Source organism: Zophobas morio, unplaced genomic scaffold (assembly GCF_036711695.1).
Source record: "Zophobas morio isolate AGI-343-1 ecotype UQ-CSIRO unplaced genomic scaffold, CSIRO_AGI_Zmor_V1 ptg000010l, whole genome shotgun sequence".
Lineage (NCBI taxonomy): Eukaryota > Metazoa > Arthropoda > Insecta > Coleoptera > Tenebrionidae > Zophobas > Zophobas morio.
In genome coordinates this window covers 3,293,324-3,321,192 of record NW_026972115.1, presented here as the reverse complement: position 1 = coordinate 3,321,192, position 27,869 = coordinate 3,293,324, and the positions used below count along the sequence as shown (strand labels likewise).

Genomic DNA, 27,869 nt, shown 5'->3' with positions numbered 1-27,869 from the left:
GCCAACCGTATTCTGGTGACTCGAAATGAAACAAATTAGTGCGCACAAGATATAAAATATATTTTAACCGTTATTTAATAAATATATGCTTACAAAAATCTTGGCGCGTACATTGTAACAAAAGTTTTTTTTTGCTTTTTTGTAATGAACATCTTTTTTTTACATTTTCTTTTTGTACTTAAACTGACTTAAGTCTATTCCTATTAAAAATCGAAAACATTTTTAATAAGTTTACATAAATCGACAACTTTCTCTTAAAACTATACGCTAATATAAATACTTAAACCTAGCTATTAACAACTTCACATAAAAATGTCAAAATTTAACAAATTTCAATATCCGAAAATTGTATCCTTTTAAGAGAAACCCAACAAAAGCATCATTCGTTCAAAAAAACCGTACAGTTTTTAGACCTAAAACGGCCAAATATCGCGTTTTTGCATTAAACACAAAATTAATATGTACAAAAGGAACAAAAGAATTTCATTCGCTTGATCACCACGTTTCGATTTGCTTACAATTAAAGAGGAAATCTAAGAATTTCTATGAACCTAAACGACGAATTGACGAGTTTCTGCCCCCAACTAAAAACGTACAATGCGTTAAATTAAAAAGTCAGGTGTCACTAATATTTCCACCACAGTTCTGAATATTATCCACGTCACTTAATCTATTATATCACAATATTTTTACAATTCAATTTCCTTTACACGTATGTACAGAATCACGCACATTCGAAACGAAATTGTAAATGAAGAGTATTTCCTCTAAAAATATCGCCGGAAGTTAAAAGTGATTGATATACGGTCGATATGCTCGCAATAAAATTATCAGATAAAAGGAAAACCGTTGAATATTGCACCACAACGTATTGCATAAAAAACAGACGTAAGGGTAAAATTAACATCCGTGATGCCGTAAAATAAGGAAATAAAATTGTCGCGGGAACTAAATCGATCTCGTCTATAAGTCCATCATATGCCATAAATACTCCCAGTTGTAACTGTAAATGCAAATAAAACTAACACAGTGTTTACCACACATAGAATTTTTAATGTATCTCTCCAGACTGCAACAATTGAACGTTAGTAATATAAGGTGGCGCTACTAACACAGAAATTTCAATACTACTTCCTATATTATTACAAACTGTAAGTGAAGTCCCGGTTTTTATTGCATTTTCCTTATCGATTCGTTTTATACTTTTTTTGGTTTTTGGTGACTATTTGTATTTTTTTTTTGTACGTTATCTTGCAATTGCAACTGCAGAATACTAGGCATATACACATGCGTACCTGCTGCTTTTTAACCTACTCAATAAAAATTAAAAAGTCAGTATTGTTTGGTTTGTTTTTTACGCTTTGTTGTGGTTGATTGATTATAATTATTGTGAGGGCTATTCTTGTATTTCCGATTTCTCCACTGTTGGTGACTTTTCTGTGGTATGTGCCGCTGGACGTGCATGTTGTTCGGTGATATGTCACGTGACGGAGGATCGGACCCCTAGAATAACAAAAACATCCACCAATCATTAATCATTCGTGACGTCAGTTCTATTATTCGCCTACTCGATAAGTATGTATTTATATTTCATAAAAATAAATAAGTTAACCCAACCACTCACTTCTGAACTGCCCCCGCTCTCCTCTACGCTGGACGTTGAACCGCTACTCGATAAAGATCGGGAAGAACGAGGAGGCCTCGGCCTCGGGATAGTCGGTGAGTATTTCAAACTAAAAGTTTTCTCGATCCACCGTCTGTACTGGATCACTTTGTCGGTCACTCTTATTATCCTGCCTAATATCGAGTGCTCTTGGCAAACGCTGTGGGAAGATAAGGGGAGGACGGCATTTGTTAGAACTGTGTAGGCGTATTCGAAGGACCGTTTCACCTGGAACGAGTGTTTTTATTAAAAATATTTTGGGTAATAAAGCGACTATCGATCCGAAATGATGTCGTGTGATGTTTGACATAGTTGGCTCATAAAACCAACATCAACAATGCTTAGAAATTTATGTTTTCGTAAGAGAAATAAATAACAACTAGGTACTTAATTATATAATAAAAACGTCAAATGCACTTATCCTAATTTTTGATAACGGTGGGTACAAATTTCAAAGGTTCTCGGTTGTGGTGTTACGACACGGTGGTCTAGATTATCGTTCAAAGCGTTTCAAATTATTTTGTTTATTTATTTTTTATGGATACATTTTTAAACCGACTGCGGAAATGAGTATCAACTTTTATCAGATTATAATTTTATGATTCAGCTAAGCTTGAATCTTGAAAACAAGGATTACCTTTATGATTCCGTATCCTGTTTGTTTTTTTTTTTTTTTAATAGAGCGTCCAGACAAATAAAATCAATGTGGTTTCAAATGCAATGAAAACGATAATAATGGTATGCGTCGAGGCTGATTAATGCTAATTTATGACTATTTGCCGTAGAACAATTGTTTAAATTATCGTTTCCATGCACCACTTCAGCTAAAATTTATTTCGATAACAACAAAACATTTTTTTAATTCAATTTTTCTAACAAAAATTATTTTGTGTGTTGTAACAATTATCAAAGTAAAAGAAAGCCACGTCCGAGTACAATAGTTTTTAATTAGAGTATGCAGGTAACCGTTTTCTTTTTACTTTATTTTTATAAGAACCGGTGCTGATTTAAATTAGTTTTCGATAATAAATCACTGAACACGAATTTTAATCTAAAGGTTTCGAGCAACGTGGCCGTGCAAGGTCCCTGTTAATTAGCGACCGACTAAAATAATAACATTCAAAATTAACTTGGTATTTAGATGAGTTAAACAAAGAATATATCCGGTAAAATTAAGCTAGCTTGAAAGAAACTTTCGTTTTTTCGGTCTGTACAAATCACAACAAAATTTTTATTTTTATAAAAATATATGAAAAACCTTACAGAAAAGGACTAAAATTTCCTGGTTGGATTACAGAAAATTTTGAATTCGAAACGACATCATGTTTTTTAATTTTTAATTTTTAATATGTCAGGGGGCTTTAAATACGTTACTTCGTCAGTGTGAGGATTTTCAACCGATTCTATCATGTTTAACACACAAATTTTGGTAAATGACAATGAACAATATTAAGAGTAATCACTGGAATGAAGAGGGGGTTCCGTAGGAAAAAGTTAAACTTAGCCCCGCCCACCCACCCGTTCTCTATTTTTTTCTTCAGAAATAAAAAATAAATATTATAGCAAATAAATAGTATAACAAAAAAATTACGATTCACGATTTTTTTAACAGCCTACGTTCTATTAGTTCCCATTCTCATTTTACAAAAGAAAAATATAGTTCACCCCGCCCACCCACCCCTCCTCCATTTCAGTGATTCCTGTATTATGTATATGAAGAGATAAAATCGTTACAATGAGAGCAGCGTGTGTGGGCGGGGCTAGTATCTGCTAAGATAAGATTGATTTTAGTGAATGACATATCCTCTAAGAAAAAAGTGTGTGGGCGGGGCCACTGCTTGCTCATAAAACTAAAAAACAAGCTAAATTTAGCCCCGCCCGCTCCTTTTTCCATTTCACTGACTTATTGTATTTAGTGTAAAATGGAAATTGACAAATAACAGTATTGTATTCGCAGAATTTTCTAGAAAAATGGAGTGAGCCGTTCCTGATTTAATCAATAAAATAAATTGACTGATTCATTAATTTTTTTGAGCCACTTGTTTAAGCAAATCTAAAAAATATGAATGCAATGATAAATCACAAGTAAAAACTCATCACATTTTGGGTAGAATTTATTCGGAAAAATTTTGAGATGACGTCATCATTTTTTTGGGGGAATAAACATATATTTTGATTAACAATTTACCATGCTTACAATAACTTTAAAACGTGTGCAAGATATCAAAGTATTTAGTTTTGCAATTCTTGATTTATTCAATAAAATAAACTGACTGATTCATAAATTTTTTTGAGTCACTTTGTATAAGCAAATCTATCTACATGATATTCGTAATATACATACAAAATTTGACGGCAATCGGCCAAGTATTTTTCTCTAATAAAAATCGGAATTTTGTGATGACGTCATCAACATTTTTGCAAGGATTAATAGGGCCAAAATTAGTTTTATCTTAACAAGTACTAGGCCCGCCCACCCGCCCTCTATTTTCTTAGAAGGTATATCGTTTGCCACAATCAGTCTTATCTTACCAAGTACTAAGCCCGCCCACCCGCCCTCTATTTCTCAGAGGATATATTATTTGCCAAAATGAGACTTGTGTTAACAGTACTAGCCCCGCCCACTCGCCCTTTATTTTCTCAGAGGGTAGTACTTGTTAAGATAAATCTTATTTTGGCAGATGACATATCCTCTGATAAAATAGGGGCGGGTGGGCGGGGCTAGTACTTACTCAGATAATACTGATTTTGGCAGATCCCATACCTTCTAAGAAAATAGAGGGCGGGTGGGCGGGACTAGTATTTTCAACGGCAAAACTTATTTTGGCAAATGATATAAACTCTGAGAAAAGTACTTACTACGATAAGACTGATTTTGCCCCTAGTAAACTTGTAAAAACTTGTTAAATTTAAAAGGTGTTAAATTGCAAATTTTCATAGTAACGAGTTAAATCTGATTAGATATTTATGTTTTAACAACTCAGTCATTAATTTTTCTGAGACACCCTGTATAAGCAAATTAAAAAAATATGAAAGCGATGATAAATCACAAGTAAAAACTTATCACATTTTGCACATTTCGGGTAGATTTAGGAATTTAACACGTTACTATGAAAGACTAGGCCCGCCCACCCGCCCCCTATTTTCTCAGAGGATATCTCATTTGCCAAAATAAGTCTTATCTTAGCAAGTACTAACCCCGCCCACCCACCCTTTGCTTTCTTGTAGGGTATGTGATTTGCCAAAATCAGTTTTATCTTACCAAGACATTTTGATCAAAAATTTACCATGCCTATGATAACTTGAAAACATCTCTATTTGCAATTTTTCGAATTTTTAAGTTTAAATTTTTCAGTTTTTTAATTTTCCGATTTGTGTTTCACGAATTTTCAATTTTTAATTGTTCAATTTGTCGTTTCGATTTTTGTTTTGTTTATTATTTCAATTATTCGATTTTTCGTTTCTAGGATTGTAATTTTTTCAAATTATCGTTTCTTCAGTTTTTTAGTTCAAAATTTCTCGAGTTTTCGATTTGCAATTTTTTGTTTCTGTCTTCCATTTTCCATTTTTTTTTGTTTCTTTTAAGTTAAAAATTATCAGTTTTTTAATTTTCCAAATTTTGAATTTTTCAGTTTATAGATTTTGCGATTTTTCGATTTTAGTTTCTCGAGTTTTCAATTTTTCGTTTCGTTTTTATAATTTTTTGTTTTTGCAATTTTAATTTTTTCAGTTTTTCGTTTCCTAGTTTTTCGATTTGACTTTTCAATTTCTCAGTTTAAAATTTTTCGAGTTTTTAATTTTTAATTTATAAATTTTTTAATTTTCCAAATTTTGAATTTTTCAATTTTTAGATTTTTCAAATTTTCGTTTCGGTTTTTTGTTTTTCAATTTTTCGTTTCTTCAGTTCTTCTTTTCAATTTTTAATTTTTCACTTCTTTAAATTTCCGATTTGTAATTCTTCGTTTCTGTTTTTCATTTTCTTTATTTACACAATTTTTAATTTTTCAATGTTCCGATTTTATATATTTTTGTTTTGTTTTTCAATTTCAATTTTTCGTATTCTTTAATATTTGATTTAAAATTTTTCTAGTTTTAATTTTAAATACGTAATAATTTTTGAAAATCTTCATTTTTTCAATTTTGCTATTTTCTAATTTTTTCATTTGTCAATTACCGGATTTTATTTTTTAATTTCACCATTTTCTGGTTTTCCTTTTTCGATTAACTTTTTTTCGATTTTTCAGTTCTTCGATTTGCGACTTTTCAACTTTTCAGTTCAAAATTTCTCGAGATTTCAATTTTTAATTTTTCAATTTTGGATTTGCAATTTTTCGTTTCTCTGTTCCATATTTTTTTTTGTTTCTTTGAAGTTAAAAATTTTCAGTATTTAAATTTTACAAATTTTGAATTTTTCAATTTATAGATTTTGCGAGTTTTCGATTTTAGTTTCTCGAGTTTTCAATTTTTTGTTCTGATTTTTCAATGTTTCGTTTTTATAATTTTTTGTTTTTTCAGTTTTTCGTGTCTTTAGTTCTTCGATTTGTGACTTTTCAATATCTCAGTTTAAAACTTTTTGAGTTTTTAAGTTTAATTTTTTCGGTTTTTAATTTTTCCAAATTTTGAATTTTTCAATTTTTAAAAATTTTCAATTTTTCGTTTCGGCTTTTTGTTTTCTTTATTATTTCATTTACTCGATTTTTCAATGTTCCGTTTTTACAATTTTTTGTTTCTTCAATTTTAATTTTCAATTTATCGTTTCTTCAATTCTTCGTTTCTGTTTTTTCATTTTCTTTATTTTTACAATTTTTTTAGATTTTTTAATGTTCCGAGTTTATTTTTCTTGTTTTTTATTTTCAATTTTTTCAATTTGTCGAAATGTAATTTTTTAATTTTTAATGTTTTTGTTTCTTCAATTTTCTCCGAGTTTCCATTCTTAAATTTTTCAGTTTTCCGATTTTCCAATTTTTGGAGATTTCAAGTTTTAGATTTTCCAGTTTTTAATTTCTCATTTCTTCAAATTCTAGATCTGCAATTTTTCGAGTTTTTAAGTTCAAAATTTCCAGTTTTTAAATTTTCCAAATTTTTAATTTTTCAATTTTTAAAATTTTTCATTTCTTTAAATTTTCGATTTGTATTCTTCGTTTCTGTTTTTTCATTTTCTTTATTTTTACAATTTTTTATTTTTTAATTTGTCGAAATGTAATTTTTTAATTTTTAATGTTTTTGTTTCTTCAATTTTCTCCGAGTTTTCATTTTGAAATTCTGTTTTCCGATTTTCCGACTTTTGGAGATTTCAAGTTTTAGATTTTCCAGTTTATAATTTCTCATTTCTTCAAATTCTAGATCTGCAATTTTTCGAGTTTTTAAGTTCAAAATTTTCAGTTTTTAAATTTTCCAAATTTTGAATATTTCAATTTTTAAAATTTTCAATTTTTCGTTTCGACTTTTTGTTTTCTTTATTATTTCATTTACTCGATTTTTCAATGTTCCGTTTTTACAATTTTTTGCTTCTTCAATCTTAATTTTCAATTTATCGTTTCTTCAATTCTTCGATTTTCAATTTTTCATTTCTCTAAATTTTTGATTTGCAATTTTTCGTTTCAATTTTCCATTTTTTTTTGTTTCTTTTAAGTTCAAAATTTTCAGTTTCTAAATTTTCCAAATTTTTAATTTTTCATTTTTTAAAATTTTTCATTTCTTTAAATTTTCGATTTGTATTCTTCGTTTCTGTTTTTTCATTTTCTTTATTTTTACAATTTTTAGATTTTTGTTTTTCAATTTCAATTTTTTCAATTTGTCGAAATGTAATTTTTTAATTTTTAATGTTTTTGTTTCTTCAATTTTCTTCCAGTTTCCATTCTTAAATTTTTCAGTTTTTAATTTCTCATTTCTTGAAATTCTAGATCTGCAATTTTTCGAGTTTTTAAGGTCAAAATTTTCAGTTTTTAAATTTTCCATTTTGAATTTTTCAATTTTTAAAATTTTCAATTTTTCGTTTCGGCTTTTTGTTTTCTTTATTATTTCATTTACTCGATTTTTCAATGTTCCGTTTTTACAATTTTTTGTTTTTTCAATCTTAATTTTCAATTTATCGATTCTTCAATTCCCCGATTTTCAATTTTTCATTTCTTTAAATTTTTGATTAGCAATTTTTCGATTCTACTTTAGATTTTTTTTGTTTTTCAGTTTTTAAATTTTCCAAATTTTTAATTTTTCAATTTTTAAAATTTTTCATTTCTTTAAATTTTCTATTTGTAATTCTTCGTTTCTGTTTTTTCGTTTTCTTCATTTTTACAATTTTTAGATTTTTAAATGTTCCGATTTTATTTTTTTTGTTTTTCAATTTCATTTTTTTCAATTTTTGGAAATGTAATGTTTTTGTTTCTTCAATTTTCTCCCAGTTTTCATTTTGAAATTCTCAGTTTTCCGATGTTCCAATTTTTGGAGATTTAAAGTTTTAGATTTTCCAATTTTCAATTTTTCGTTTTCTTTAATATTTGATTTAAAATTTTTCTAGTTTTAATTTTAAATACGTAATAATTTTTGAAATTTTTCACTTTTTCAATTTTGCTATTTTCGAATTTTTTCATTTGTCAATTACTGCATTTTATTTTTTTATTTCACCATTTTTTGGTTTTCCTTTTTCGATTAATTTTTTTTTCGATTTTTCGGTTCTTCGATTTGCGACTTTTTAATTTTTCAGTTCAAAATTTCTCGAGATTTCAATTTTTTATTTTTCAATTTTGGATTTGCAATGTTTCGTTTCTCTGTTCCATTTTTTTTGTTTCTTTGAAGTTAAAAATTTTCAGTTTTTAAATTTTCAAAATTTTGAATTTTTCAATTTATATACACTGCGTTTCATATAAAATGCACCACCTAGAAGGAGTAGGCGTAGAATGTAGAAATTTGGTGGAGAAGACTGTTGCATATAGACAAACAATTGATTAAAATTTGAAAGAAAAACTACTACTTGTTTAGATAATATACCGAGTGTTATTCGATTTTTATTAATTTTTTGATTATGTTTTAAAGATACTTGAGTAAGATTCTTTTGCAATTTTACTTGACATTTGTCATTATTGTGCTTGCAAAAATGCTACGAGTCCACACACGAGGTAATTTTCAACAGATAACACCTATTGAAAGAGGGCGAATGATTGGGATGCATGAGGCTAGTTTACCATTTCGGGAAATCACCAGAAGACTCGGCCCAACGGATTCTACGATATTAAGAACAAGTCGAGAATGGAACAACGAAGAGCTACAAATGCGTCGCAGGGGTACCGACCGTTTCAGAGTCACCCAAGAACGCGAAGATCATTTGCTAAGAAGAAGTGTTATTCAGTACCCTTGGTAACCATAACGATCAGTCGGGATGGACTGGATGACAGCAATTGGGCACAGAATCCGAGGAGTACCATCTACCGCCAAATTCGTTCCTTTGGCTTGAGATCTTATCGTCCAAACTGCAAACTTCCCTTACCACAAGAACACAAAACTACCAGGCTTCACTGGTACCAAGACAGGCAGCAATGGCTGTAATAGTGGAATGTCATAATGTTTAGGAACAAGTCTAGGTCTTGTTTGTGGCACTCTGATGGACGCATACGTGTTCGAAGGCCTTGAGGCCAAAGGTAAAATCTGGAATTTGTACAGAGATGTCATATCGCTCTAACACCTGGAGTAATGATATGGGATGGTATACACATCTGTTGAAGTACTCCCTTAGTGTTCATTCCAGGCACGCTAAATGCCCGGCATTACATCGTTAACGTGTTAAATCAATTTCTTTTTCCTTATCTCTCGAACCGTCGAAGAACATCTTTTGAACAAGATAATGCGTGGCCTCATGTGGCCATATTAACTTAAAGAGTGTTTGACGAAAATAACGTCAACTTCTTACCCTGGCCTGCCCTATCACCAGATTTATCAACAATCGAAAATGTTTAGGATTTAATGCATAGAAGGCTGCGCAATTTACCACATCCTCCAAAGACTTTGGAAGAATGTCTACAACAAATTCAAAATGCCTGGAATGAGATACCCCAGCAGGCAATAGATCATCTCATTTTAAGCATGCCTAGAAGAATACAGTCTTGTATTCGTGCACGTGGAATTTTAACACATTATTAACATTTCTTGTGTTAGACATTTTATTTTTTCTTTGAAATTTTAATCAAATGTTTGTCTACGTGCAATAGTCTTCTCCACCAAATTTCAACATTCTACGCCTACTCCTTCTAGGTGGTGCATTTTATTTGAAACGCAGTGTATTTTGCGATTTTTCGATTTTAGTTTTTCGTTTCCTTAGTTCTCCATTTATAACTTTTCAATTTCTCAGTTTGAAACTTTTTGAGTTTTTAAGTTTAAATTTTTCGGTGTTTAGATTTTCCAAATTTTGAATTTTTCAATTTTTTTTAATTTTCAATTTATCGAAGAATTGAAGCTTCGATTTTCAATTTTTCATTTCTCTAAATTTTTGATTTGCAATTTTTCGTTTCTATTTTCCATTTTTTTTTGTTTCTTTTAAGTTCAAAATTTTCAGTTTTTAAATTTTCCAAATTTTTAATTTTTCAATTTTTAAAAGTTTTCATTTCTTTAAATTTTCGATTTGTATTCTTCGTTTCTGTTTTTTCATTTTCTTTATTTTTACAATTTTTAGATTTTTTAGTGTCCCGATTTTATTTTTCTTGTTTTTCATTTCAATCTGTCGAAATGTAATTTTTCAATTTTTAATGTTTTTGTTTCTTCAATTTTCTCCCAGTTTTCATTTTGAAATTCTCAGTTTTCCGATTTTCCAAGATTTCAAGTTTTAGATTTTTCAGTTTCTCGAATTTTCAAGTTTTCGTTTTCTTTAATATTTAATTTAAAATTTTTCTAGTTTTAATGTTATATAGGTAACAATTTTTGAAAATTTTCAATTTTACGATTTTTATGTAATTGTATTCAGGGAAATTCCGTCAATAAAGCATTATTATTATTATTATTTCTCAGTTTAAAATTTTTCGAGTTAATTTTTAAATTTTTAATTTCTCATTTCTTCAAATTCTATATCTGCAATTTTTCGAGTTTTTAAGTTTAAATTTTTCAGTTTTTAAATTTTCCAAATTTTGAACTTTTCAATTTTTAGAATTTTCAATTTTTCGTTTCGGTTTTTTGTTTTCTTTATTTTTTCATTTACTCGATTTTTCAATGTATCGTTTCTTCAATTCTTCGATTTTCAATTTTTCAGTTTAAAATTTCTCGAGAGTTCAATTTTTAGATTTTTTATTTCGGCCACTACAAGTAGATACTACAGAGTTGGCAGTGGAAATTAATTGAATAAAGTTTTATTTTAAGCAGATTACGTCTATGTATGTATGTACGTCTTTTTTAGACAAAATGCCAACAATTAAATCATCCTCTCCCCTTATTGTACGTAAACGCCGCTTCATAAAAACAGCAAGAGTGTAAATGCACCTAAACGATAATTCCGTATCGAATGTCAAAACACACTTAACCTCACTTTTAAAAAAATTGCAATCAGGGTTTCCTAAATATCTTAATTCTTTAGCACGAAACTGTAACAGACCACCTTGAACTGAGTTATTTCTAATTATACCATTATCTCACGTTTTAAATACATTTTAAAACTATTCTTAGAAAATAATTTTAAGTTTGCTTTATGCCAAACCATGTCGGTATCTAACATTCCGTTACACACCACAACTTGAGAAAATAAAACAAAGAAAATTTTTAAATAACAGTGATACAGTGAAAAGTATACCAGTCCACTTATTTTACCTATGTTTTTGCAATGACGTCACCGACTTTCCGGAAGGGACGAGCACACTCTTACCTGCAATACGCCGTAACTACTCCTTCCGATATCGTTCGTCGGCAGGAGCGGGTCTTCTATACACAACAAACTAGGTCTATGTCCGTCGATCATGTCCTTTTGCATCTCCTCTTTGCTAATATACCTCCCTCCTTCTCGTATCCGAATTCCCGTGTGCATGTAATTGAACTTCCTACCGTACAGTTCGAAGAACTCGATTAGAAAAACTCCTAAATTCATACCGGTATCCGGGCGCGGGTGTAACTGCAGGAAACTAATGCACATCAATATTAAACTGTAACTCGAAATGCCACCGGTAAACACTTCGTTTAGGTCTCTTTCTAAAAGGAACTGTTTTAAAACGTAAACTAACTTCGGCAACACTGGATACATCTGTATATAACTCCGTATCAGTTCGGCGGACTTGACACCGTTCGACATATTAAAAGAAATGTCCACTTTGATCTCAGTCTGCTTGTCGGTCAGCTTGACGATGGGCACGGACGCCTTGTCGAGGACCTTTATGCTGTTCTCCTGGGCGACGCCCTTGTCGAGGAACTCCTGCTCGAGGGTTCGTAAGGGGAGGTTGGACCACTTGCCTGCGAAACGGAAAAGATCTTGAAAGGATTTATTCATAAAGGGGATTGTTAATGGAGGTTTCCAGTTCTTTTAATCTACTTTCTAGTTGTTGAAAGCGAATTTTACATATTTTGATTCATGGCGGATTACAATAACATTCTCTTATAGAAACCCGGATGCGAGCGATGTTTCACTTTATAAATTTTCTAGTAGATTTTACTGGACTCGATGCTCGTTCTTGGAGCAATGGTAACAACGAACGTCGAAAGTGGTGCACATGAAGGCAAGTCATGCTATGGCACTGTCGTCCTGTCACTTAATTTCTGAACCGACATTTTGAAAATGATTTAATTATCACGAAAAATGCATATTTTGGTACATTATTGTATTAATTCCGAAGATGACATTGTTTTTTGATAACCTCTATAAAGTAAAAACTGTAGGTTTTTTCTTTTTTTGTTTCTTCAGTTCTTCGATTTGCATTTTTTTTTAGTTTTCAAGTTTAAAATTTTCAGTTTTTAAATTTTCCAAATTTTGAATTTTGCGATTTTTCGATTTTAGTTTGTCGAATTTTCAATTTTAGTTTCGGTTTTTGTTTTCTTTATTATTTCAATTATTGGATTTTTCAATGATTCATTTTTATAATTTTTTGTGTTTTCAATTTTAATTGTTTCAGTTTTTCGTTTCCTTAGTTCTTCGATTTGTGACTTTTCGAGTTTTTTAGTTTAAATTTTTGAGTTTTTAATTTTCCAAGTTCTGAATTTTTCAATTTTTAGAATTTTCAATTTTTCGTTTCGGTTTTTTGGTTTCTTTATTATTTTATTTACTCGATTTTTCAATGCTCCGTTTTTACAATTTTTTGGTTCTTCAATTTTAATTTTTTCAATTTTTCGTTTCTTCAGATTTGCGACTTTTCAACTTTTCATCTTAAAATTTCTCGAGTTTTCAATTTTTAATTTTTAGATTTTTTAATTTTCCGTTTCTTTATTTTTACAGAATTTCGATTTTTGAATGTTTTGATTTTATGCATATATTTTTTTTATTTTTCAATTTCAATTTTTCATTTTTTTGTTTCTCCAAGTTTTCATTTTTAAATTTCTCAGTTTTCCGATTTTCCAACTTCTGGAGATTTTAAGTTTTAGATTTTCCAGTTTCTCGATTTTTCAACTTTTCGTTTTTTTTAAATATTTGCTTTGCAATTTTTCTAGTTTTAATTTTAAATGCATGTAATAATTTTTGAAATTTTTCACTTTTTCAATTTTGCGATTTTCGAATTTTTTCATTTTTCGATTACTGAATTTTATTTTTTGATCTTTCAATTCTTCGATTTGCGACTTTTCGATTTTTCAGTTTAAAATTTCTCGAGATTTCAATTTTTACTATTTTTCTTCTTTAAATTTTCGATTTGTAATTTTTCGTTTCTGTTTATTATTCTTTACTTTTCCAATTTGTAGATTTGGCGATGTTCCGATTTTATTGTTTTTTGTTTTTCAATTTCAATTTTTTCAATTTTTCGAAATGTAATTTTTCAATTTTTCGTTTCTTCAGTTTTTCGATTTGCGACTTTTCAATTTTTCAGTTTAAATTTCTCTTTTCAAATATTTTATTTTTGACTTATTTAAATTTTCGATTTGTAATTCTTCGTTTCTATTTTTAATTTTCTTTATTTTTACAATTTTTAGATTTTTCAATGTTCCTATTTCATACTTTTTTTGTTTTTAAATGTCAATTTTTCATTTTTTTGTTTCTTCAATTTATTATATGCATCTCTCCGAGTTTTATTTTAAAATTTTTCAGTTTTCCGATTTTCCAACTTCTGGAGATTTTAAGTTTTAGATTTTCCAGTTTCTCGATTTTTCAATTTTTCGTTTTCTTTAATATTTGCTTTGCAATTTTTCTTGTTTTAATTTTAAATACGTGATAATGATTTTTGAAATTTTTCACTTTTTCAATTTTCCGATTTTCGAATTCTCTAGTTTTTTTAATTCTTCGTTTCTGTTTTTATTTTCCCTATTTTTACAATTTTTAAAGTTTTCAATGTTCCAATTTTATATTTTTTTGTTTTTCAATTTCAATTTTTTCAATTTTTCGAAATCTAATTTTTCAATTTTAAATTTTTTAGTTTTCCGATTTTTCAATTTGTCGTTTTCTTGAATATTTGATTTAAAATTATTCTAGTTTTAATTTTAAATACATGATAATAATTTTTGAAAATTTTCACTTTTTCAAATTTTACGATTTTCGAATTTTTTGATTTTTCAATTACTAGATTTTATTTTTTGATTTTACCATTTTTGGGTTTTCGTTTTTTGATTCATTAAATTTTTTTCGATTTTTCAGTTTTTAAATTTTTTAATTCTTTGTTTCTGTTTTTTATTTTCTCTATTTTTACAATTTTTAGATTTTTCAATGTTCCGATTTTTTTTTGTTTTTCAATTTCATTTTTTTTAATTTTTCGAAATCTAATTTTTCAATTTTTCATTTTTTTGTTTCTTCAATTTTACGATATGAGTTTTCATTTTTAAATTTTTCAGTTTTCCAATTTTCCAACTTTTGGAGATTTCAAGTTTTAGATTTTCCAGTTTCCCGATTTTTTAATTTTTCATTTTCTTAAATATTTGATTTAAAATTTTTCTAATTTTAATTTTAAATACATAGTAATTTTTGAGGTTTTTTTCACTTTTTCAATCCTACGATTTTCGAATTTTTTCATTTTTCAATTACTGGATTTTATTTTTTCATTTTACCATTTTTGGGTTTTTCCTTTTCGATTGATTTTTTTTTCGATTTTTCAGTTTTTCGATTTGCGACTTTTCAATTTTTCAGTTCAAAATTTCTCGTTTCTGTTTTCCATTTTCCATTTTTTTTGTTTCTTTTATGCTCAAAATTTTCAGTTTTGAAATTTTCCAAATTTTGAATTTTCCAATTTATAGATTTTGCGATTTTTCGATTAAAGTTTTTCGAGTTTTCACTTTTTTGTTTTCTTTATTATTTCATTTATTCGATTTTTCAATGTTCCGTTTTTACAATTTTTTGTTTCTTCAATTTTAATTTTCAATTTATCGTTTCTTCAATTCTTCGATTTTCAATTTTTCAGTTTAAAATTTCTCAAGTTTTCAATTTTTAGTTTTTTTAATTTTTCATTTCTTTAAATTTTTGATTTGCAATTTTTCGTTTCTGATTTCCATTTTCTATTTTTTTTGTTTCTCTTAAGTTCAAAATTTTCAGTTTTTAAATTTTCCATTTGTAATTCTTCGCTTCTGTTTTGTTTTCTTTATTTTTACAATCTTTAGATTTTTCGATGTTCCAATTTTATATTTTACTTGTTTTTAAGTTTCAATTTTTTTAATTTTTCGAAATGTAATTTTTTAATTCTTCATTTTTTGTTTCTTCAATTTTACGAAGTGCATCTCATCGAGTTTTCATTTTTAAATTTTCCAGTTTCTCGATTTTTCAATTTTTCGTTTCTTTAATATTTGATTTAAAATTTTTCTAGTTTTAATTTTAAATTCATGCATAATAATTTTGAAATTTTTCACTTTTTCAATTTTACGATTTACGAATTTTTTGATTTTTCAATTACTAGATTTTATTTTTTGATTTTACCATTTTTGGGTTTTCGTTTTTCGATTCATTATTTTTTTTTTCGATTTTTCAGTTCTTCGATTTCCGATTTTTCAATTTTTCAGTTTAAAATTTCTCGAGATTTCAATTTTAGGATTTTCGATTCTTTCATTTTCCAATTACTGATTTTATTTTTTGATTTTACAATTTTTGGGTTTTCCTTTTTCGATTCATTAATTTTTTTCAATTTTTCAGTTCTTCGATTTGCGACTTTTCAATTTTTCAGTTTAAAATTTCTCGAGATTTAAATTTTTAACTTTTCGATTTTTTAATTTTTCATTTCTTTAAATTTTCGATTTATAATTCTTCGTTTCTGTTTTCATTTTCTTTATTTTTACAATTTTAGATTCCAACTTTATATTTTTTTTTGTTTTTCAATTTCAATTTTTCATTTTAAAATTTTTCAATTTTCCGATTTCCCCACTTTTGGAGATTTTAAGTTATAGATTTCCCAGTTTCTCGATTTTTCGATTTTTCTAGTTTTAATTTTAAATACGTAATATTTTTTTTAATTTTTTACTTTCCCAATTTTACGATTTTCGAATTTTTTCATTTCCTGGATTTTATTTTTTGATTTTACCATTTTTGGACTTTCCTTTTTCGATTCATTAATTTTTTTTTCAATTTTTCAGTTTAAAATTTTTGGATATTTCAATGTTTAATTTTTCGATTTTTTAATTTTTCACTTCATTAAATTTTCGATTTTTAATTCTTCGTTTCTGTTTTTCATTTTCTTTATTTTTACAATTTTTAGATTTTTCAATGCTCCGACTTTATTTTTTTTTTGTTTTTCAATTTCAATTTTTATTTAAAAATTTTTCGATTTTTCAATTTTCCAACTTCTGGAAATTTTAAGTTTTAGATTTCCCAGTTTCTAGATTTTTCTAAGTAGTTTTAATTTTAAATACGTAATATGAAATTTTTCACTTTTTCAATTACTGTATTTTATTTTTTGATTTTACCATTTTTGGGTTTTCTTTTTTCGATTCATTAACTTTTTTCAATTTTGCAGTTTTAAAAGTTTTCGAGATTTCAATTTTAAATTTTTCGAATTTTAAATTTTTTAATTTTTCACTTCTTTAAATTTTCGATTTGTAATTCTTCGTTTCTGTTTTTCATTTTCTTTATTTTTACAATTTTTAGATTTTTCAATGTTCCAATTTTATATTTTTTTTTTGTTTTTCAATTTCAATTTTTCATTTTCAAATTTTTCAATTTTCCGATTTTCCACTTTTGGAGATTTTAAGTTTTAGATTTTCCAGTTTCTCGATTTTTCTAGTTTTAATTTTAAATACGTAATATTTTCTGAAATATTTCACTTTTTCAATTGTACGATTTTCGAATTTTTTCATTTTTCAATTTTTCAGTTTAAAATTTTTCGAGATTTCAATGTTTAATTTTTCGATTTGTAATTCTTCGTTTCTGTTTTTCATTTTCATTATTTTTACAATTTGTAGATTTTTCAATGTTCCGGTTTAATTTTTTTTTGTTTTTCAATTTCAAATTTTTCAATTTTCCGATTTTCCAAATCTTGGAGATTTTAAGTTTTAGATTTCCCAGTTTCTCGCTTTCTCTAGTTCTAATTTTAAATACGTAATATTTTTTGAAAATTTTCACTTTTTCAATTTTACGATTTTCGAATTTTTTCATTTTTCAATTGCTTGATTTTATTTTTTGATTTTACTATTTTTGGGTTTTCTTTTTTCGATTCATTAACCTTTTTTCAATTTTTCAGTTTCAAATTTTTCGAGATTTCAATGTTTGATTTTTCGATTTTTTAATTTTTCACTTCTTTAAATTTTCGATTTGTAATTCTTCGTTTCTGTTTTTCATTTTCTTTATTTTTACAATTTTTAGATTTTTCAATGTTCCAATTTTAAATTTTTTTTTTGTTTTTCAATTTCAATTTTTCATTTTAAAATTTTTCAATTTTCCGATTTCCCCACTTTTGGAGATTTTAAGTTTTAGATTTTCCAGTTTCTCGATTTTTCTAGTTTTAATTTTAAATACGTAATATTTTTTGAAATTTTTCAATTTTACGATTTTCGAATTTTTTTCATTTTTCAATTACTGGATTTTATTTTGATTTTACCATTTTTGGGCTTTCCTTTTTCGATTCATTTTTATTTTCAATTTTTAGTTTTCGTTTCTTTAGTTCTTCGATTTGCAATTTTTCGATTTTCCACCTTTTCGGAAGATAAAAATTGGTAAAAATTGCAAAATTGTAAAATTGAAAAATCAAAAACGGAAAATCGAAAAAGTATAAAATGAAAACTTCGAAAAATCTAACAATTGAATATAACAATATAATCGAAAGAAACACTGAAAAATAAGGAAAATGAAAATTAAAAAATAAGAAAATGAAAATAAAAACGAATAAACGAAAAACTATAAAATCGAAAGAAACACTGAAAAATAAGGGAAATGAAAAAATGAACAATTTAATTTAACAAAATGAACACTTTATTGAGCGCCAATTTGGAGAAAAGTGACATAAGTATCCCCAACAGCCAATTAAACCCGTTCTTCGCCGACTGTACACGATCGAAAAACCCCCGAGATAAAATTACACGAGCAGAAAATAAATATGCCAATGCAATTGTATCTGCTTACGTTCCATTGAAAGATTAATCTCGAAACCCGTAATTACCTGTCAAAAATAATTACAGCAAAACATTTAATATTCAACGACCTTTAGAATGCATAATGATGCCAAAAAATGTGTTTTCTTTAGAAATCCTTTCGCTCGCACCGCATAATGCGTAGGCATACACACTCCATTATCACTACGACCATTGCACCGATTTCCATAATCGAATCGATCAATATCGTCCACAAAACAATTCCTAGCCTTGATTGATAAAAAACGTCCAACCGGAAACAAAAAACTCATTTTCCCCGTAAAACCTGTATCTGAATAAGCTACAAACAACAATTAATCACAAGTAGCGTGTTTATCAAGTGACAATGTGGTAGTCACGTGGGCGCGCCGTGACTACCGGTCCACAGTCCACTTGACCGAACCCAAGTTTTTCGTATCTCCATCCGTAAACCCGATGTTGCTCTCTTCGCCCGATATTACAAATCCATATCGCGCCCATCTCTCTCAACGCCTGCGCGCCCAACTCTCCCCGCATGGCAACAAGGCGGCCGTGCGCGCACGCGCCCCATTCAAAAATTCGATAATTACCTATAACGACCAAATCTATATCGCTCGTCGGCAGGTAGAGTCCGGTCCTGTACGAACCGAATACCTCGACCTGGGCCTCGGGCCACCTCGAGATGATGATCTGCTTGATCCTGCAGACGACGTCGTTCCGCATCAGGTGCTCCGTCCTGGTGTGGTTCATGTATTCGTAGAAGTGCTCGATCTCCTGATGCAGACTGGAAATTAGAGAGAAGAGTAAGATGATCCGAGCGAATGAGTTCGCTAATTGTGTTATGCATGAAGTGGAGTGAGGATAACGGGTGGTTTATTAATAGATGCGGTGTTTTCTAGGTCGAACTGTCGGAAACAGATAAAAATGCCGGCTGATAAGGGCGCGAATCTATAAAAACAAATTTTCGGACTAAGGGAGGGTTTGCGGATGCGCGCACGCAGACGTAACGCGGCGTGCGGACGTAACGCGGAAATTCGAAGCGAGAGTAACGAACTGATGCTTCGGATTCGGAATTCGGGGATTGACCTGGATTTTTTTCCGAGCGACAAATTGACGCTGAATTCATTGAGTTAATACGTATGAAATATATTTTCTCTCAGATTTTGTTCACTATAATTATAAACAAGTTTAATATCAGGCTACTTTTAAACTATTGCAATAATGTTGAACTTTAGTGTTGAATGCGACTAAATACATATTTTAACATAGCTGAGGTCCTTCACACAATGCACTTAAAAAAAATGTGTTATTTACGTATTGTGCATATTATTTATAACGTCCCTGTTAATTTTATGTCATTTTACAATGTGAAACTATTTCAAAGCAATTTTTCACGATGACGTCATCTTTTTGGTGGGGGATGAATGATTCAGACGACTTTTGGATCATTAAATCAATTAGGTAATTTTTGGTTAACGGTTAAAATACACATGGAACAAGTAGTAACTATACAGTGTGTTCTGTTTTTCTAATAAAATCTAGGGTGTTCTATTTCTAAAAACACTCTGTATATGAAAATTTAATCTAAGACGTCAATCAAAATATGTAAAAATATTACCTTAAAAACACAACACTTTGTACAAAGTTAAAAATAATCATTTTAGAATATAGTCCTCAAAAAACCGTACAACTTCGGTCTGTGATTTTTTTATATTTCAAATGATTAATGAGATATTGAGGAACGCGCGCTTAGACTCACCCTGTATATATTTTTTCAAGTCGTAATTGGCCCCTTTGGACTGACAATCGCACTTAATGTTTTAAAATCTCTATACGATGTTATCAAGTTATAAGTGGTATTTTAGAATTTTTTATAGACACCCTGTACTTATGATTCAATGTAATTGATACCACAACAAAACGTCAACCTGTTTATTTCTTTATGGCAACGTCGCTTCGGAGTAAAAAATGGTTATAAAAATAAGAAAAAAAATATATAGGGTGTTTCATATAAAAAAACTTTAGTTTTATATTATGCTTCAAAAACAAAACCCTCTTTACAACTAAAAAAAATTTTTGTGTTATGTTATCCAAAAGATCAATCAACTTTAGCATTCAACCTTTTTTATGTATTTATTAGTTAATGAGATAGCAATAGTATTTGATAAGATAAAACAGAACCCGAAGATAAAACTGACTTTCGGCATTTTCGACTATTTTTCAACTATTTTCCGAAAATTAGCGAGAAAAGTGAGAAACATTTATCGTAATTTCCAAATTTTTTTTTTAATCAGTTAAAAGACTCAACGGAAAATAGATGGCTTATAGATAATTTTTCGCAGATTACGAATCTAAAACATTTTTGACGATTTGTCTTCAAATAACTGAGAAATGCGAGGAAAGGACTCCAAAAATCCCCTACCTTTCCAAAAAATTTGAAACTGTTCCACCAAATGGATTTATTTGAGAGGAAAACATTGAGCTTCTAGTTTTGTAGAGTACTCATCGCAAATTTATCTCATGAAATACTAGCCCCGCCCACCCACCCACCCTCTATTTTCTTAAAAAGTATGTCATTTGCCAAAAATTGTCTTATCTTAGCAAGCACTAGCCCCGCCCACCCACCCCTATTTTCTTAGAGGAGTATGTCATTTGCCAAAAATTAGTTTTTTGCTTAGCAAATACTAGCTCCGCCCACCCGCCCTCTATTTTCTTGGAAGGTATGTGATTTGCCAAAATCAGTCTTATCTTAGCAAGTACTATATTATATATTGAAATGGCAAAATAAATTATTAAACAATAATTAAATATTACTTGCTAAGATAATACTGAATTTGGCAAATCACATACCTTCCAACAAAATAGAGGGTGGGTGGGCGGGGCTACTACTTGATAAGATAAAACTGATTTTGGCACTTTGGACATTTTCCACTATTTTTCAACTATTTCCGAAAATCAGCGCGAAAAGGGAGAACAATTTTCCGTAATTTCCAAAATTTTTTTGTCTGAAACAGTTAAAAGACGATCTGACCCAACGGAAAATAGTTGGGTTGTGGATAATTTTTCGCATCTAAAATATGTTTGACGATTTGTCTTCAAATAACTGAGAAATGCGAGGGAAGGACTCCAAAAATTTCCAAAAAATTTGAAACCGTTCCAAATGGCTTAATTTGATAGGAAAACATTGAGTTTCTAGTTTTATAGAGTATTAATCGCAAATTTATCTTATGAAATACTAGCCCCGCCCACGCACCCACCCTCTATTTTCTTAGTGACTCACCCTGCACATTAATGAATTTTAATGAATCGTGGTACAGGTTTTTGGGAGAATTCTTTACCAACAGAAGAGAAATCAGAAAATTAATACAATTTAAATTGATCTAAATCGTCAACAGACATACAGACGGACAACAAACAGACAAACAAACGTTTGTCGGTAATCAAAAATCACCATATTTTATAAATTTGTTCAGATTTTATGAAATTCCTTATTAACAATTGCCGACTTTGGTGTTACATTACCCGTATTATATAGGGTGATTTAGTAAGTAGTAGTATACTAAAATTATTTTGAACTATACAAAGTGTTCTGTTTTTAAGACATAACACAACTTAGTTTTTTCAAATGGAATACCCTATATATTTTTACACATTCTGACCGACCTTTTCTCAGACTTAATATTTTCGAAATTCTGATGCGACGTTGCCACGTTATTCTAATTTTCTTGAAATTTTTTTGGAAAGAAGAGTTCAAAAAAAAAACGTAATAGTCATTTATAAAATTTGGTTTTACTATACAGTGTTGTAAAAAAATAATCATAACAATTTTCAAATGTAGATATTTCAGTTTTGAAAGAAAAACAAAAAAAAAATAGAGTAAGACGCAGTAATAAAATACAGGATGTTCTATTTGAAAAACCGAAACATCGATATTTGAAAATTGTAACAATTCACTCTGTATATGAAAATTTAATCTCATTTATACCAGAAAATGGAACAAAAATTTTAAAAATAACCGTACGTTGATTTTTTATGGACACCCTGTTGTTGAAAAAAATCAAGAAAATTGGAATAACGTGGCAACGTCGTATCGTAGTTTCAAAAATAAACTGTGGTTGTAAAATCTAAGAAGACGTCAATCAAAATATGTACAAATATATAGGGTGTTTCATTAAAAAAATAACGTTTCTCGGTAATTAAAAATCACTACTTTTTATAAATTTGTTCAGATTTTATTAAATTCTTTATTAACAATTTCCGACTCTGGTGTTACATATTTTTAACTATACAGAGTGTTCTGTTTTTAAGACGTAACACACAACTTTTTCAAATATATATTTTTTTACCTATTCTGGCTGACCTTTTCTTAGACTTAATAACTGTAGTTTTATTTTCGAAATTCTGATGCGACGTTGCCACGTTATTCTAATTTTCTTGGAATTTTTTTGGAAAGAAGAGTTCATAAAAAAAAGGTAATAGTCATTTACAAAATTTGGTTTTAATATACAGTGTTGTAAAAAAAAATAATCATAACAATTTTCAAATGTAGATATTTCAGTTCTGAAAGAAAAAGAACAAAAAATAGAGTACGACGCAGTAATAAAATATAGAATGTTCTAGCTGAAAAACTGAAACATCGATATTTGAAAATTGTAACAATTCACTCTGTATATGAAAATTTAATCTCATTTATACCACAAAATGGAACAAGGATTTTAAAAATCACCGTACGTTGATTTTTTTTTTTGGACACACTGTTGTAAAAATATATGGGGTGTTTCATAAAAAAATAAGTTGTGTGTTACATCTTAAAAACACAACGGTTTGTATAGTGAATACAATTTTAGAATATAGTCCTCAAAACCATACAACTTCCATCTGAGACTTTTTCTATTTCTCATAATTAATAAAATATCGAGAAACGCGCGCTTAGTGAGTCACCCTGTATATATTTTAATTAGAGCCCTCTATATATTTTTACATATCGTAATTGGCCCCTTTGGATTTACAAGCGCATTTATTAATGTTTTAAAATCTCGATACGCCGTTATCAAGTTATAAGTAGTATTTTAGAATTTTTTATAAACACCCTGTATATATAATTCATTCTAATTGATACCCCAACCAAGCGTGTACCTGTTTTATTTCTTCATGGCAACGTCGCTTCGCAATAAACAAAATGATTATAAAGTCTAAGAAAAGAAAATTATATAGGGTGTTTCATTAAAAAAAAAATAAGTTTTAAAAAGATCAACCAACTTTAACATTCAACTTTTAGTAGATATTTCAGTTTTGAAAGAAACAGAACAAAAAATAGAGTAAGACGCAGTAATGAAATACAGGGTGTTCTATTTGAAAAACTGAAATATCGATATTTGAAAATTGTAACAATTCACTCTGTATATGAAAATTTAATCTCATTTATACCACAAAATGGAACAGATTTGAAAAATAACCGTACGTTGATTTTTTTGTGTACACTTCAAGAAACTATACAGCGTGTTTTGTTTTTAAGGCGTAACACACAACATAGTAAATATCAACTTGAAAATACTCAGCAAAAAAGAAAAAGAACAAAAAATAAAATATAAGGTGTTCTATTTGAAAAAATCGAAATATCGATATTTGAAAATTCTAATTATTAAAACCTTTTTTAAAAACACTCTGTATTAAAAATTTAATCTCATTTACACTACAAAATGGTCCTACAAAATTTCAAGAAAATTGGAATAACGTGGTAACTTCAAAACTAAACTGTGGTTGTAAAATCTAAGAAGACGTCAATCAAAATATGTAAAAATATATAGGGTGTTTAGTTAAAAAAAAAGTTGGACTTACAAGCGGATTTAATGTTTTAAAATCTCGATACGACGTTATTAAGTTATTCCAATAAGTGGTATATTAGAATTTTTATAAACATCCTGTATATATGATTCAATATAACTGAAACCACAACAATGTACCTGTGAATCAAAGAAAAAGAATTGTTATAAAGTCTACCAAAAAACTAATTAGAGTAAGTATATAGGCTGTTTCACAAAAATGAGATAACTATATTAGTGACTCACCCTGTATTTCAACAAATTTTAGTGAATCGTGGTGCGGGTTTTGGGAGAATTTCTTTACACAATAAAAGCAACAGTAGACAAATAAGATAATAATAATAATGATTACTTTCGAAATTATGATGCGACGTTGCCACGTTATTTTAATTTTCTTGAATTTTTTTTGGAAAAAAAAAACCTAATAGGGTCATTTTTAAAATATGGATTACAATATTTTGTGGAGAGATAAATGAAGAAATACGCTTTACTGTGGGATATTTGAAAGAAAAAGAACAAAAACTGAGTGAGACGCAGTAATAAAATACAGGGTGTTCTATTTGAAAAACTGAAATAAAAAATATATGACTTTTTTCCATTTCTAATAATTAATGAGATATCGAAGACCGCGCTGAGTGATTCACCCTGTATATATTTTTTGATGTGACATAATTTTACTTAGATGAGCACAGCAAAATCGAAATATCAAATTCTCTTGCAATAAATAAATTTCTCTTTTTGCTTATATTCGCACGTTCAAATTAGTTAAAAAAATTCATTAAAAAAATACAAGTAAAATCGAGAAAACAGTGCAAACGAGGCAAATATACATTTTCGATCGATTTTGCCACTTGTATTTTAAACTCCCGAACAACCTAGTTAATTTTTTAATTTCGGCGAAAATTTTCTTGCCAGTAACCTCTTTTCAATTAAAATAAATCTGACTGGACGAGATTCAGGAAATTCTGCCAAAATTTTCCTCTCCACGCTCCATTCAAACACCTAACAATAAATTCAAGCCCCTTTAAAATAAAAACTATCCACTCGCACCGTTCGAGCCGTGACTAACACTTTTATTTTTCCGAGTTACATAAATGTTTGAATCAGCACGGGTCAATATTATGGCATTTTCTGTCGTTAGATCGTACACTCGTCGCCTTACCTTTCCACTCGATATTATTTAAGAAACAAAGAATCGCATCGACTGGACGGTTGATATAGGCCAAGGCGTCGGCCGAGCTTATATTTACATTGGCTTCCGAAAATGTTAACAAGTCGGAATAAAAAATTACCACGAACGATGAATCGCTTTACGAATTTATCCGGGAAATAAAAGTACACATCAGAACAAAAATGCGGCGTCGAACACGCTCGAACGATCAAAGAAATTAAAACCATCGCCAGCTATGCGGCGAGAATTCGACGTTAAAGGCAACGATTTGTCGTAATGACGATGCACTGATGAAATCTAGTCCCCGAGCGGCCGAAACACCGACAGAAACCCATCGGCGGCGATTTTCATGCCCGCGTCTATTACTATAATTATTCGTTGATAACGTGCAATTAACAATGGAGTTTTGGACGGTGTTTAAATTCAAAACGGTCATTAACGCAAATAGCACACTTTATTATCATTATTATTATTATTAGTTTAATTTACTTCACCACTAATGAGGAAACATGTAGGTCACTATTTTGCAACAAAATTTAAAATCAGTTTAAGTCGCTTTTCATTGATTAACTATTTACTCAAACTGAAAACAATAATTGGATCTTCACGCCCAATTAGGACCAAATAAACGTAGCAGCCTCCGCGAAAATCGAATAATCCCTTGGGTTCTGATGCTATAACGTGAAAATAACTTATTGTTTGTTTGTGATTGCGTTGTGCTCGGACCGTTCAGGTAAATAACTTAAGTCTTATTGGATTTTCACAGCTGATTAAGCAAAATTTGGTTAAAAGACCTGTGAGAGCGACAATATACCGGCCACTGCTGCGTCGGAGTCGAGCTTAAACGAATTTTCGGGTTTCCCCGTTACGTATTACAGGCGAGAAAAAATGGATAATTGCTCTCCACGTTTTTTAATTTCCATCAATTATAATGAGCGGTGAAGCGGATAACCAGATTAAACAATAAACCACAAATCTAGAAACGACTGTAGACCGAACATCTCCAAATCTCGTTCTAGTTTCTCGTTGGTGCATGATCAACGTAAGAGCTCATTTAAAAGTTAAGTTAAATGAGTCGAGTCTGAAACAAGTAGGTTAAAACATAATTTGATTCGAGATGAATTACTCTACCGGTAAGTAAGAAGTGGAGCATTCACGACTTGTCTTCCTAAAACCGATTTCTAAAGAGTCACTGAACACATTTAGTGATTTTTGTTATGCAACTAAAATCCGAAGTGTCAGTTTATATAATAATCGAAATAGTTTAAAAGGATCATTGCACTTGACCTTAAACAGTACTGATAACTGCTTGATAACACGAGTTTATTTTTGTATAGTAATCAACCTGTCATTAAACTCGGTTTTTATAGAGCAGCGATATTACAATAATGAGCTTTCGAACTCCGAGACATTTCATGACGTTTAATGGCTCCCATAGTGTGACAAAGTAGGTCTCCCATTTCTAGGTAATCTTTGAAGATCAATAAATATTTCAGTTCTATTTTTCGTTATGTTACCACACCCGGAAAGTTGTTTTATTGCATTTCTGCATCGTCTACCGATACATATTAATCGGTGGTTGTAAACGCACCACAACGTCACTGTTTAATGATTTCAACGATTGATAGAACGCACGTACAACCGGTCTATTTTTTTTAAGGCGGAAAAGCCGGCATTTCCTTCCTCGTGTCGTAAAAAACGCGAAAATTTTTTCGTGCGTTTGCGTCGGCCGCGTGAAGCCGGCTTTACGAAACGTCAAACCGCGGCGCCCTCTGGCGGCCGATCCCGTCCACCGCGATCGGGGAAAGTCTAGAACTCGGCGTTCCGGGGCCCCTGCTCACCCTATGATGCCCTTGCTGTAGAGGAAGTTGTCCCTTCGCCACGGGCAGCCCCCGAACTCGCCCACCACCTTCTGCGGGTGTCTGCTCATCATCTTGGTGCTGGCGCGATTGTCGCCCTTCCGTCTCCTCTGCGCGAAGGAGCCGCTCTTGTCCGTCTTGCCGTTGATGATGTGGTTGGGGTAGCCGTTCGGGAAGGCCTCCGTGTCGCTGTCGACGTCCTTCAGGTTCATGCTGTCCAGCTCCTGCTGCGTTTGCCAAATTCGAAGCCACAAAAGTTTGGCAGGACCCTCTTGCTCCGGCTGCAGCCAAGAAATCGAAGGATCCATTCAAACCACCGCGACAGTTTATGATCCGATCACCATGCGGCTATTTCTGTTTGTTACATCAATTTCGGCGAAGACACGCTAAAGTCACACCTTCTGCATATCACACGACCGAACTGACAGGTGCCTCGCATGCTCGCCAGATAGCGGGACGGTAGAGCGTGACGCGGCGCCAAATTCGAATCGACTCGGAACGCTAGCACAAGCACAAAAAGCCACCAAGTCACCCCGACCTCGCACGAATATGTCACTTTTTCGCGCTGTCACCCGTCAACCACACGAACACGATGGCGGCTCAAGGACGCTTGACTCACGCATTTTTCGCTGCCCCCGGAGGCGAGTGCCGCCCACCAGGGCTATTTCGGATTTAGAAGCGGGCTAGGTCGGGATTAGGGACGGCTGCGGGGCGAAAGTGGACCTAACGACGCA

General features: G+C 30.1%; 1 protein-coding gene across 1 annotated transcript; it reads right to left on the bottom strand.

The window, feature by feature from the left end:
- Window positions 1-39: 39 nt before the first annotated feature.
- On the bottom strand, window positions 40-27,566 carry LOC135126152 (terminal nucleotidyltransferase 4B-like). The gene is made up of 5 exons (XM_064051989.1): window positions 27,118-27,566; window positions 18,874-19,067; window positions 11,502-12,079; window positions 1,625-1,891; window positions 40-1,503 (listed from the first exon to the last, which is right to left on the bottom strand). Exons 1-5 carry the CDS (start codon window positions 27,441-27,443, stop codon window positions 1,333-1,335), a joined length of 1,536 nt encoding a protein of 511 aa, XP_063908059.1. The 5' UTR covers window positions 27,444-27,566; the 3' UTR covers window positions 40-1,332.
- Between the last annotated feature and the right edge of the window lie 303 nt (window positions 27,567-27,869).

Bases quoted from the DNA above. Each gene is read 5' to 3' on its own strand.
- LOC135126152 (XM_064051989.1), bottom strand. From the start codon at position 27,443: ATGGATCCTTCGATTTCTTGGCTGCAGCCGGAGCAAGAGGGTCCTGCC. The intron at 19,068-27,117 runs GTGAGCAGGGGC...TCTAATTTCCAG, and splicing joins TACAGCAAGGGCATCATAGG to TCTGCATCAGGAGATCGAGC. The intron at 1,892-11,501 runs GTAAGAGTGTGC...CACTCGTTCCAG, and splicing joins GTAGTTACGGCGTATTGCAG to GTGAAACGGTCCTTCGAATA.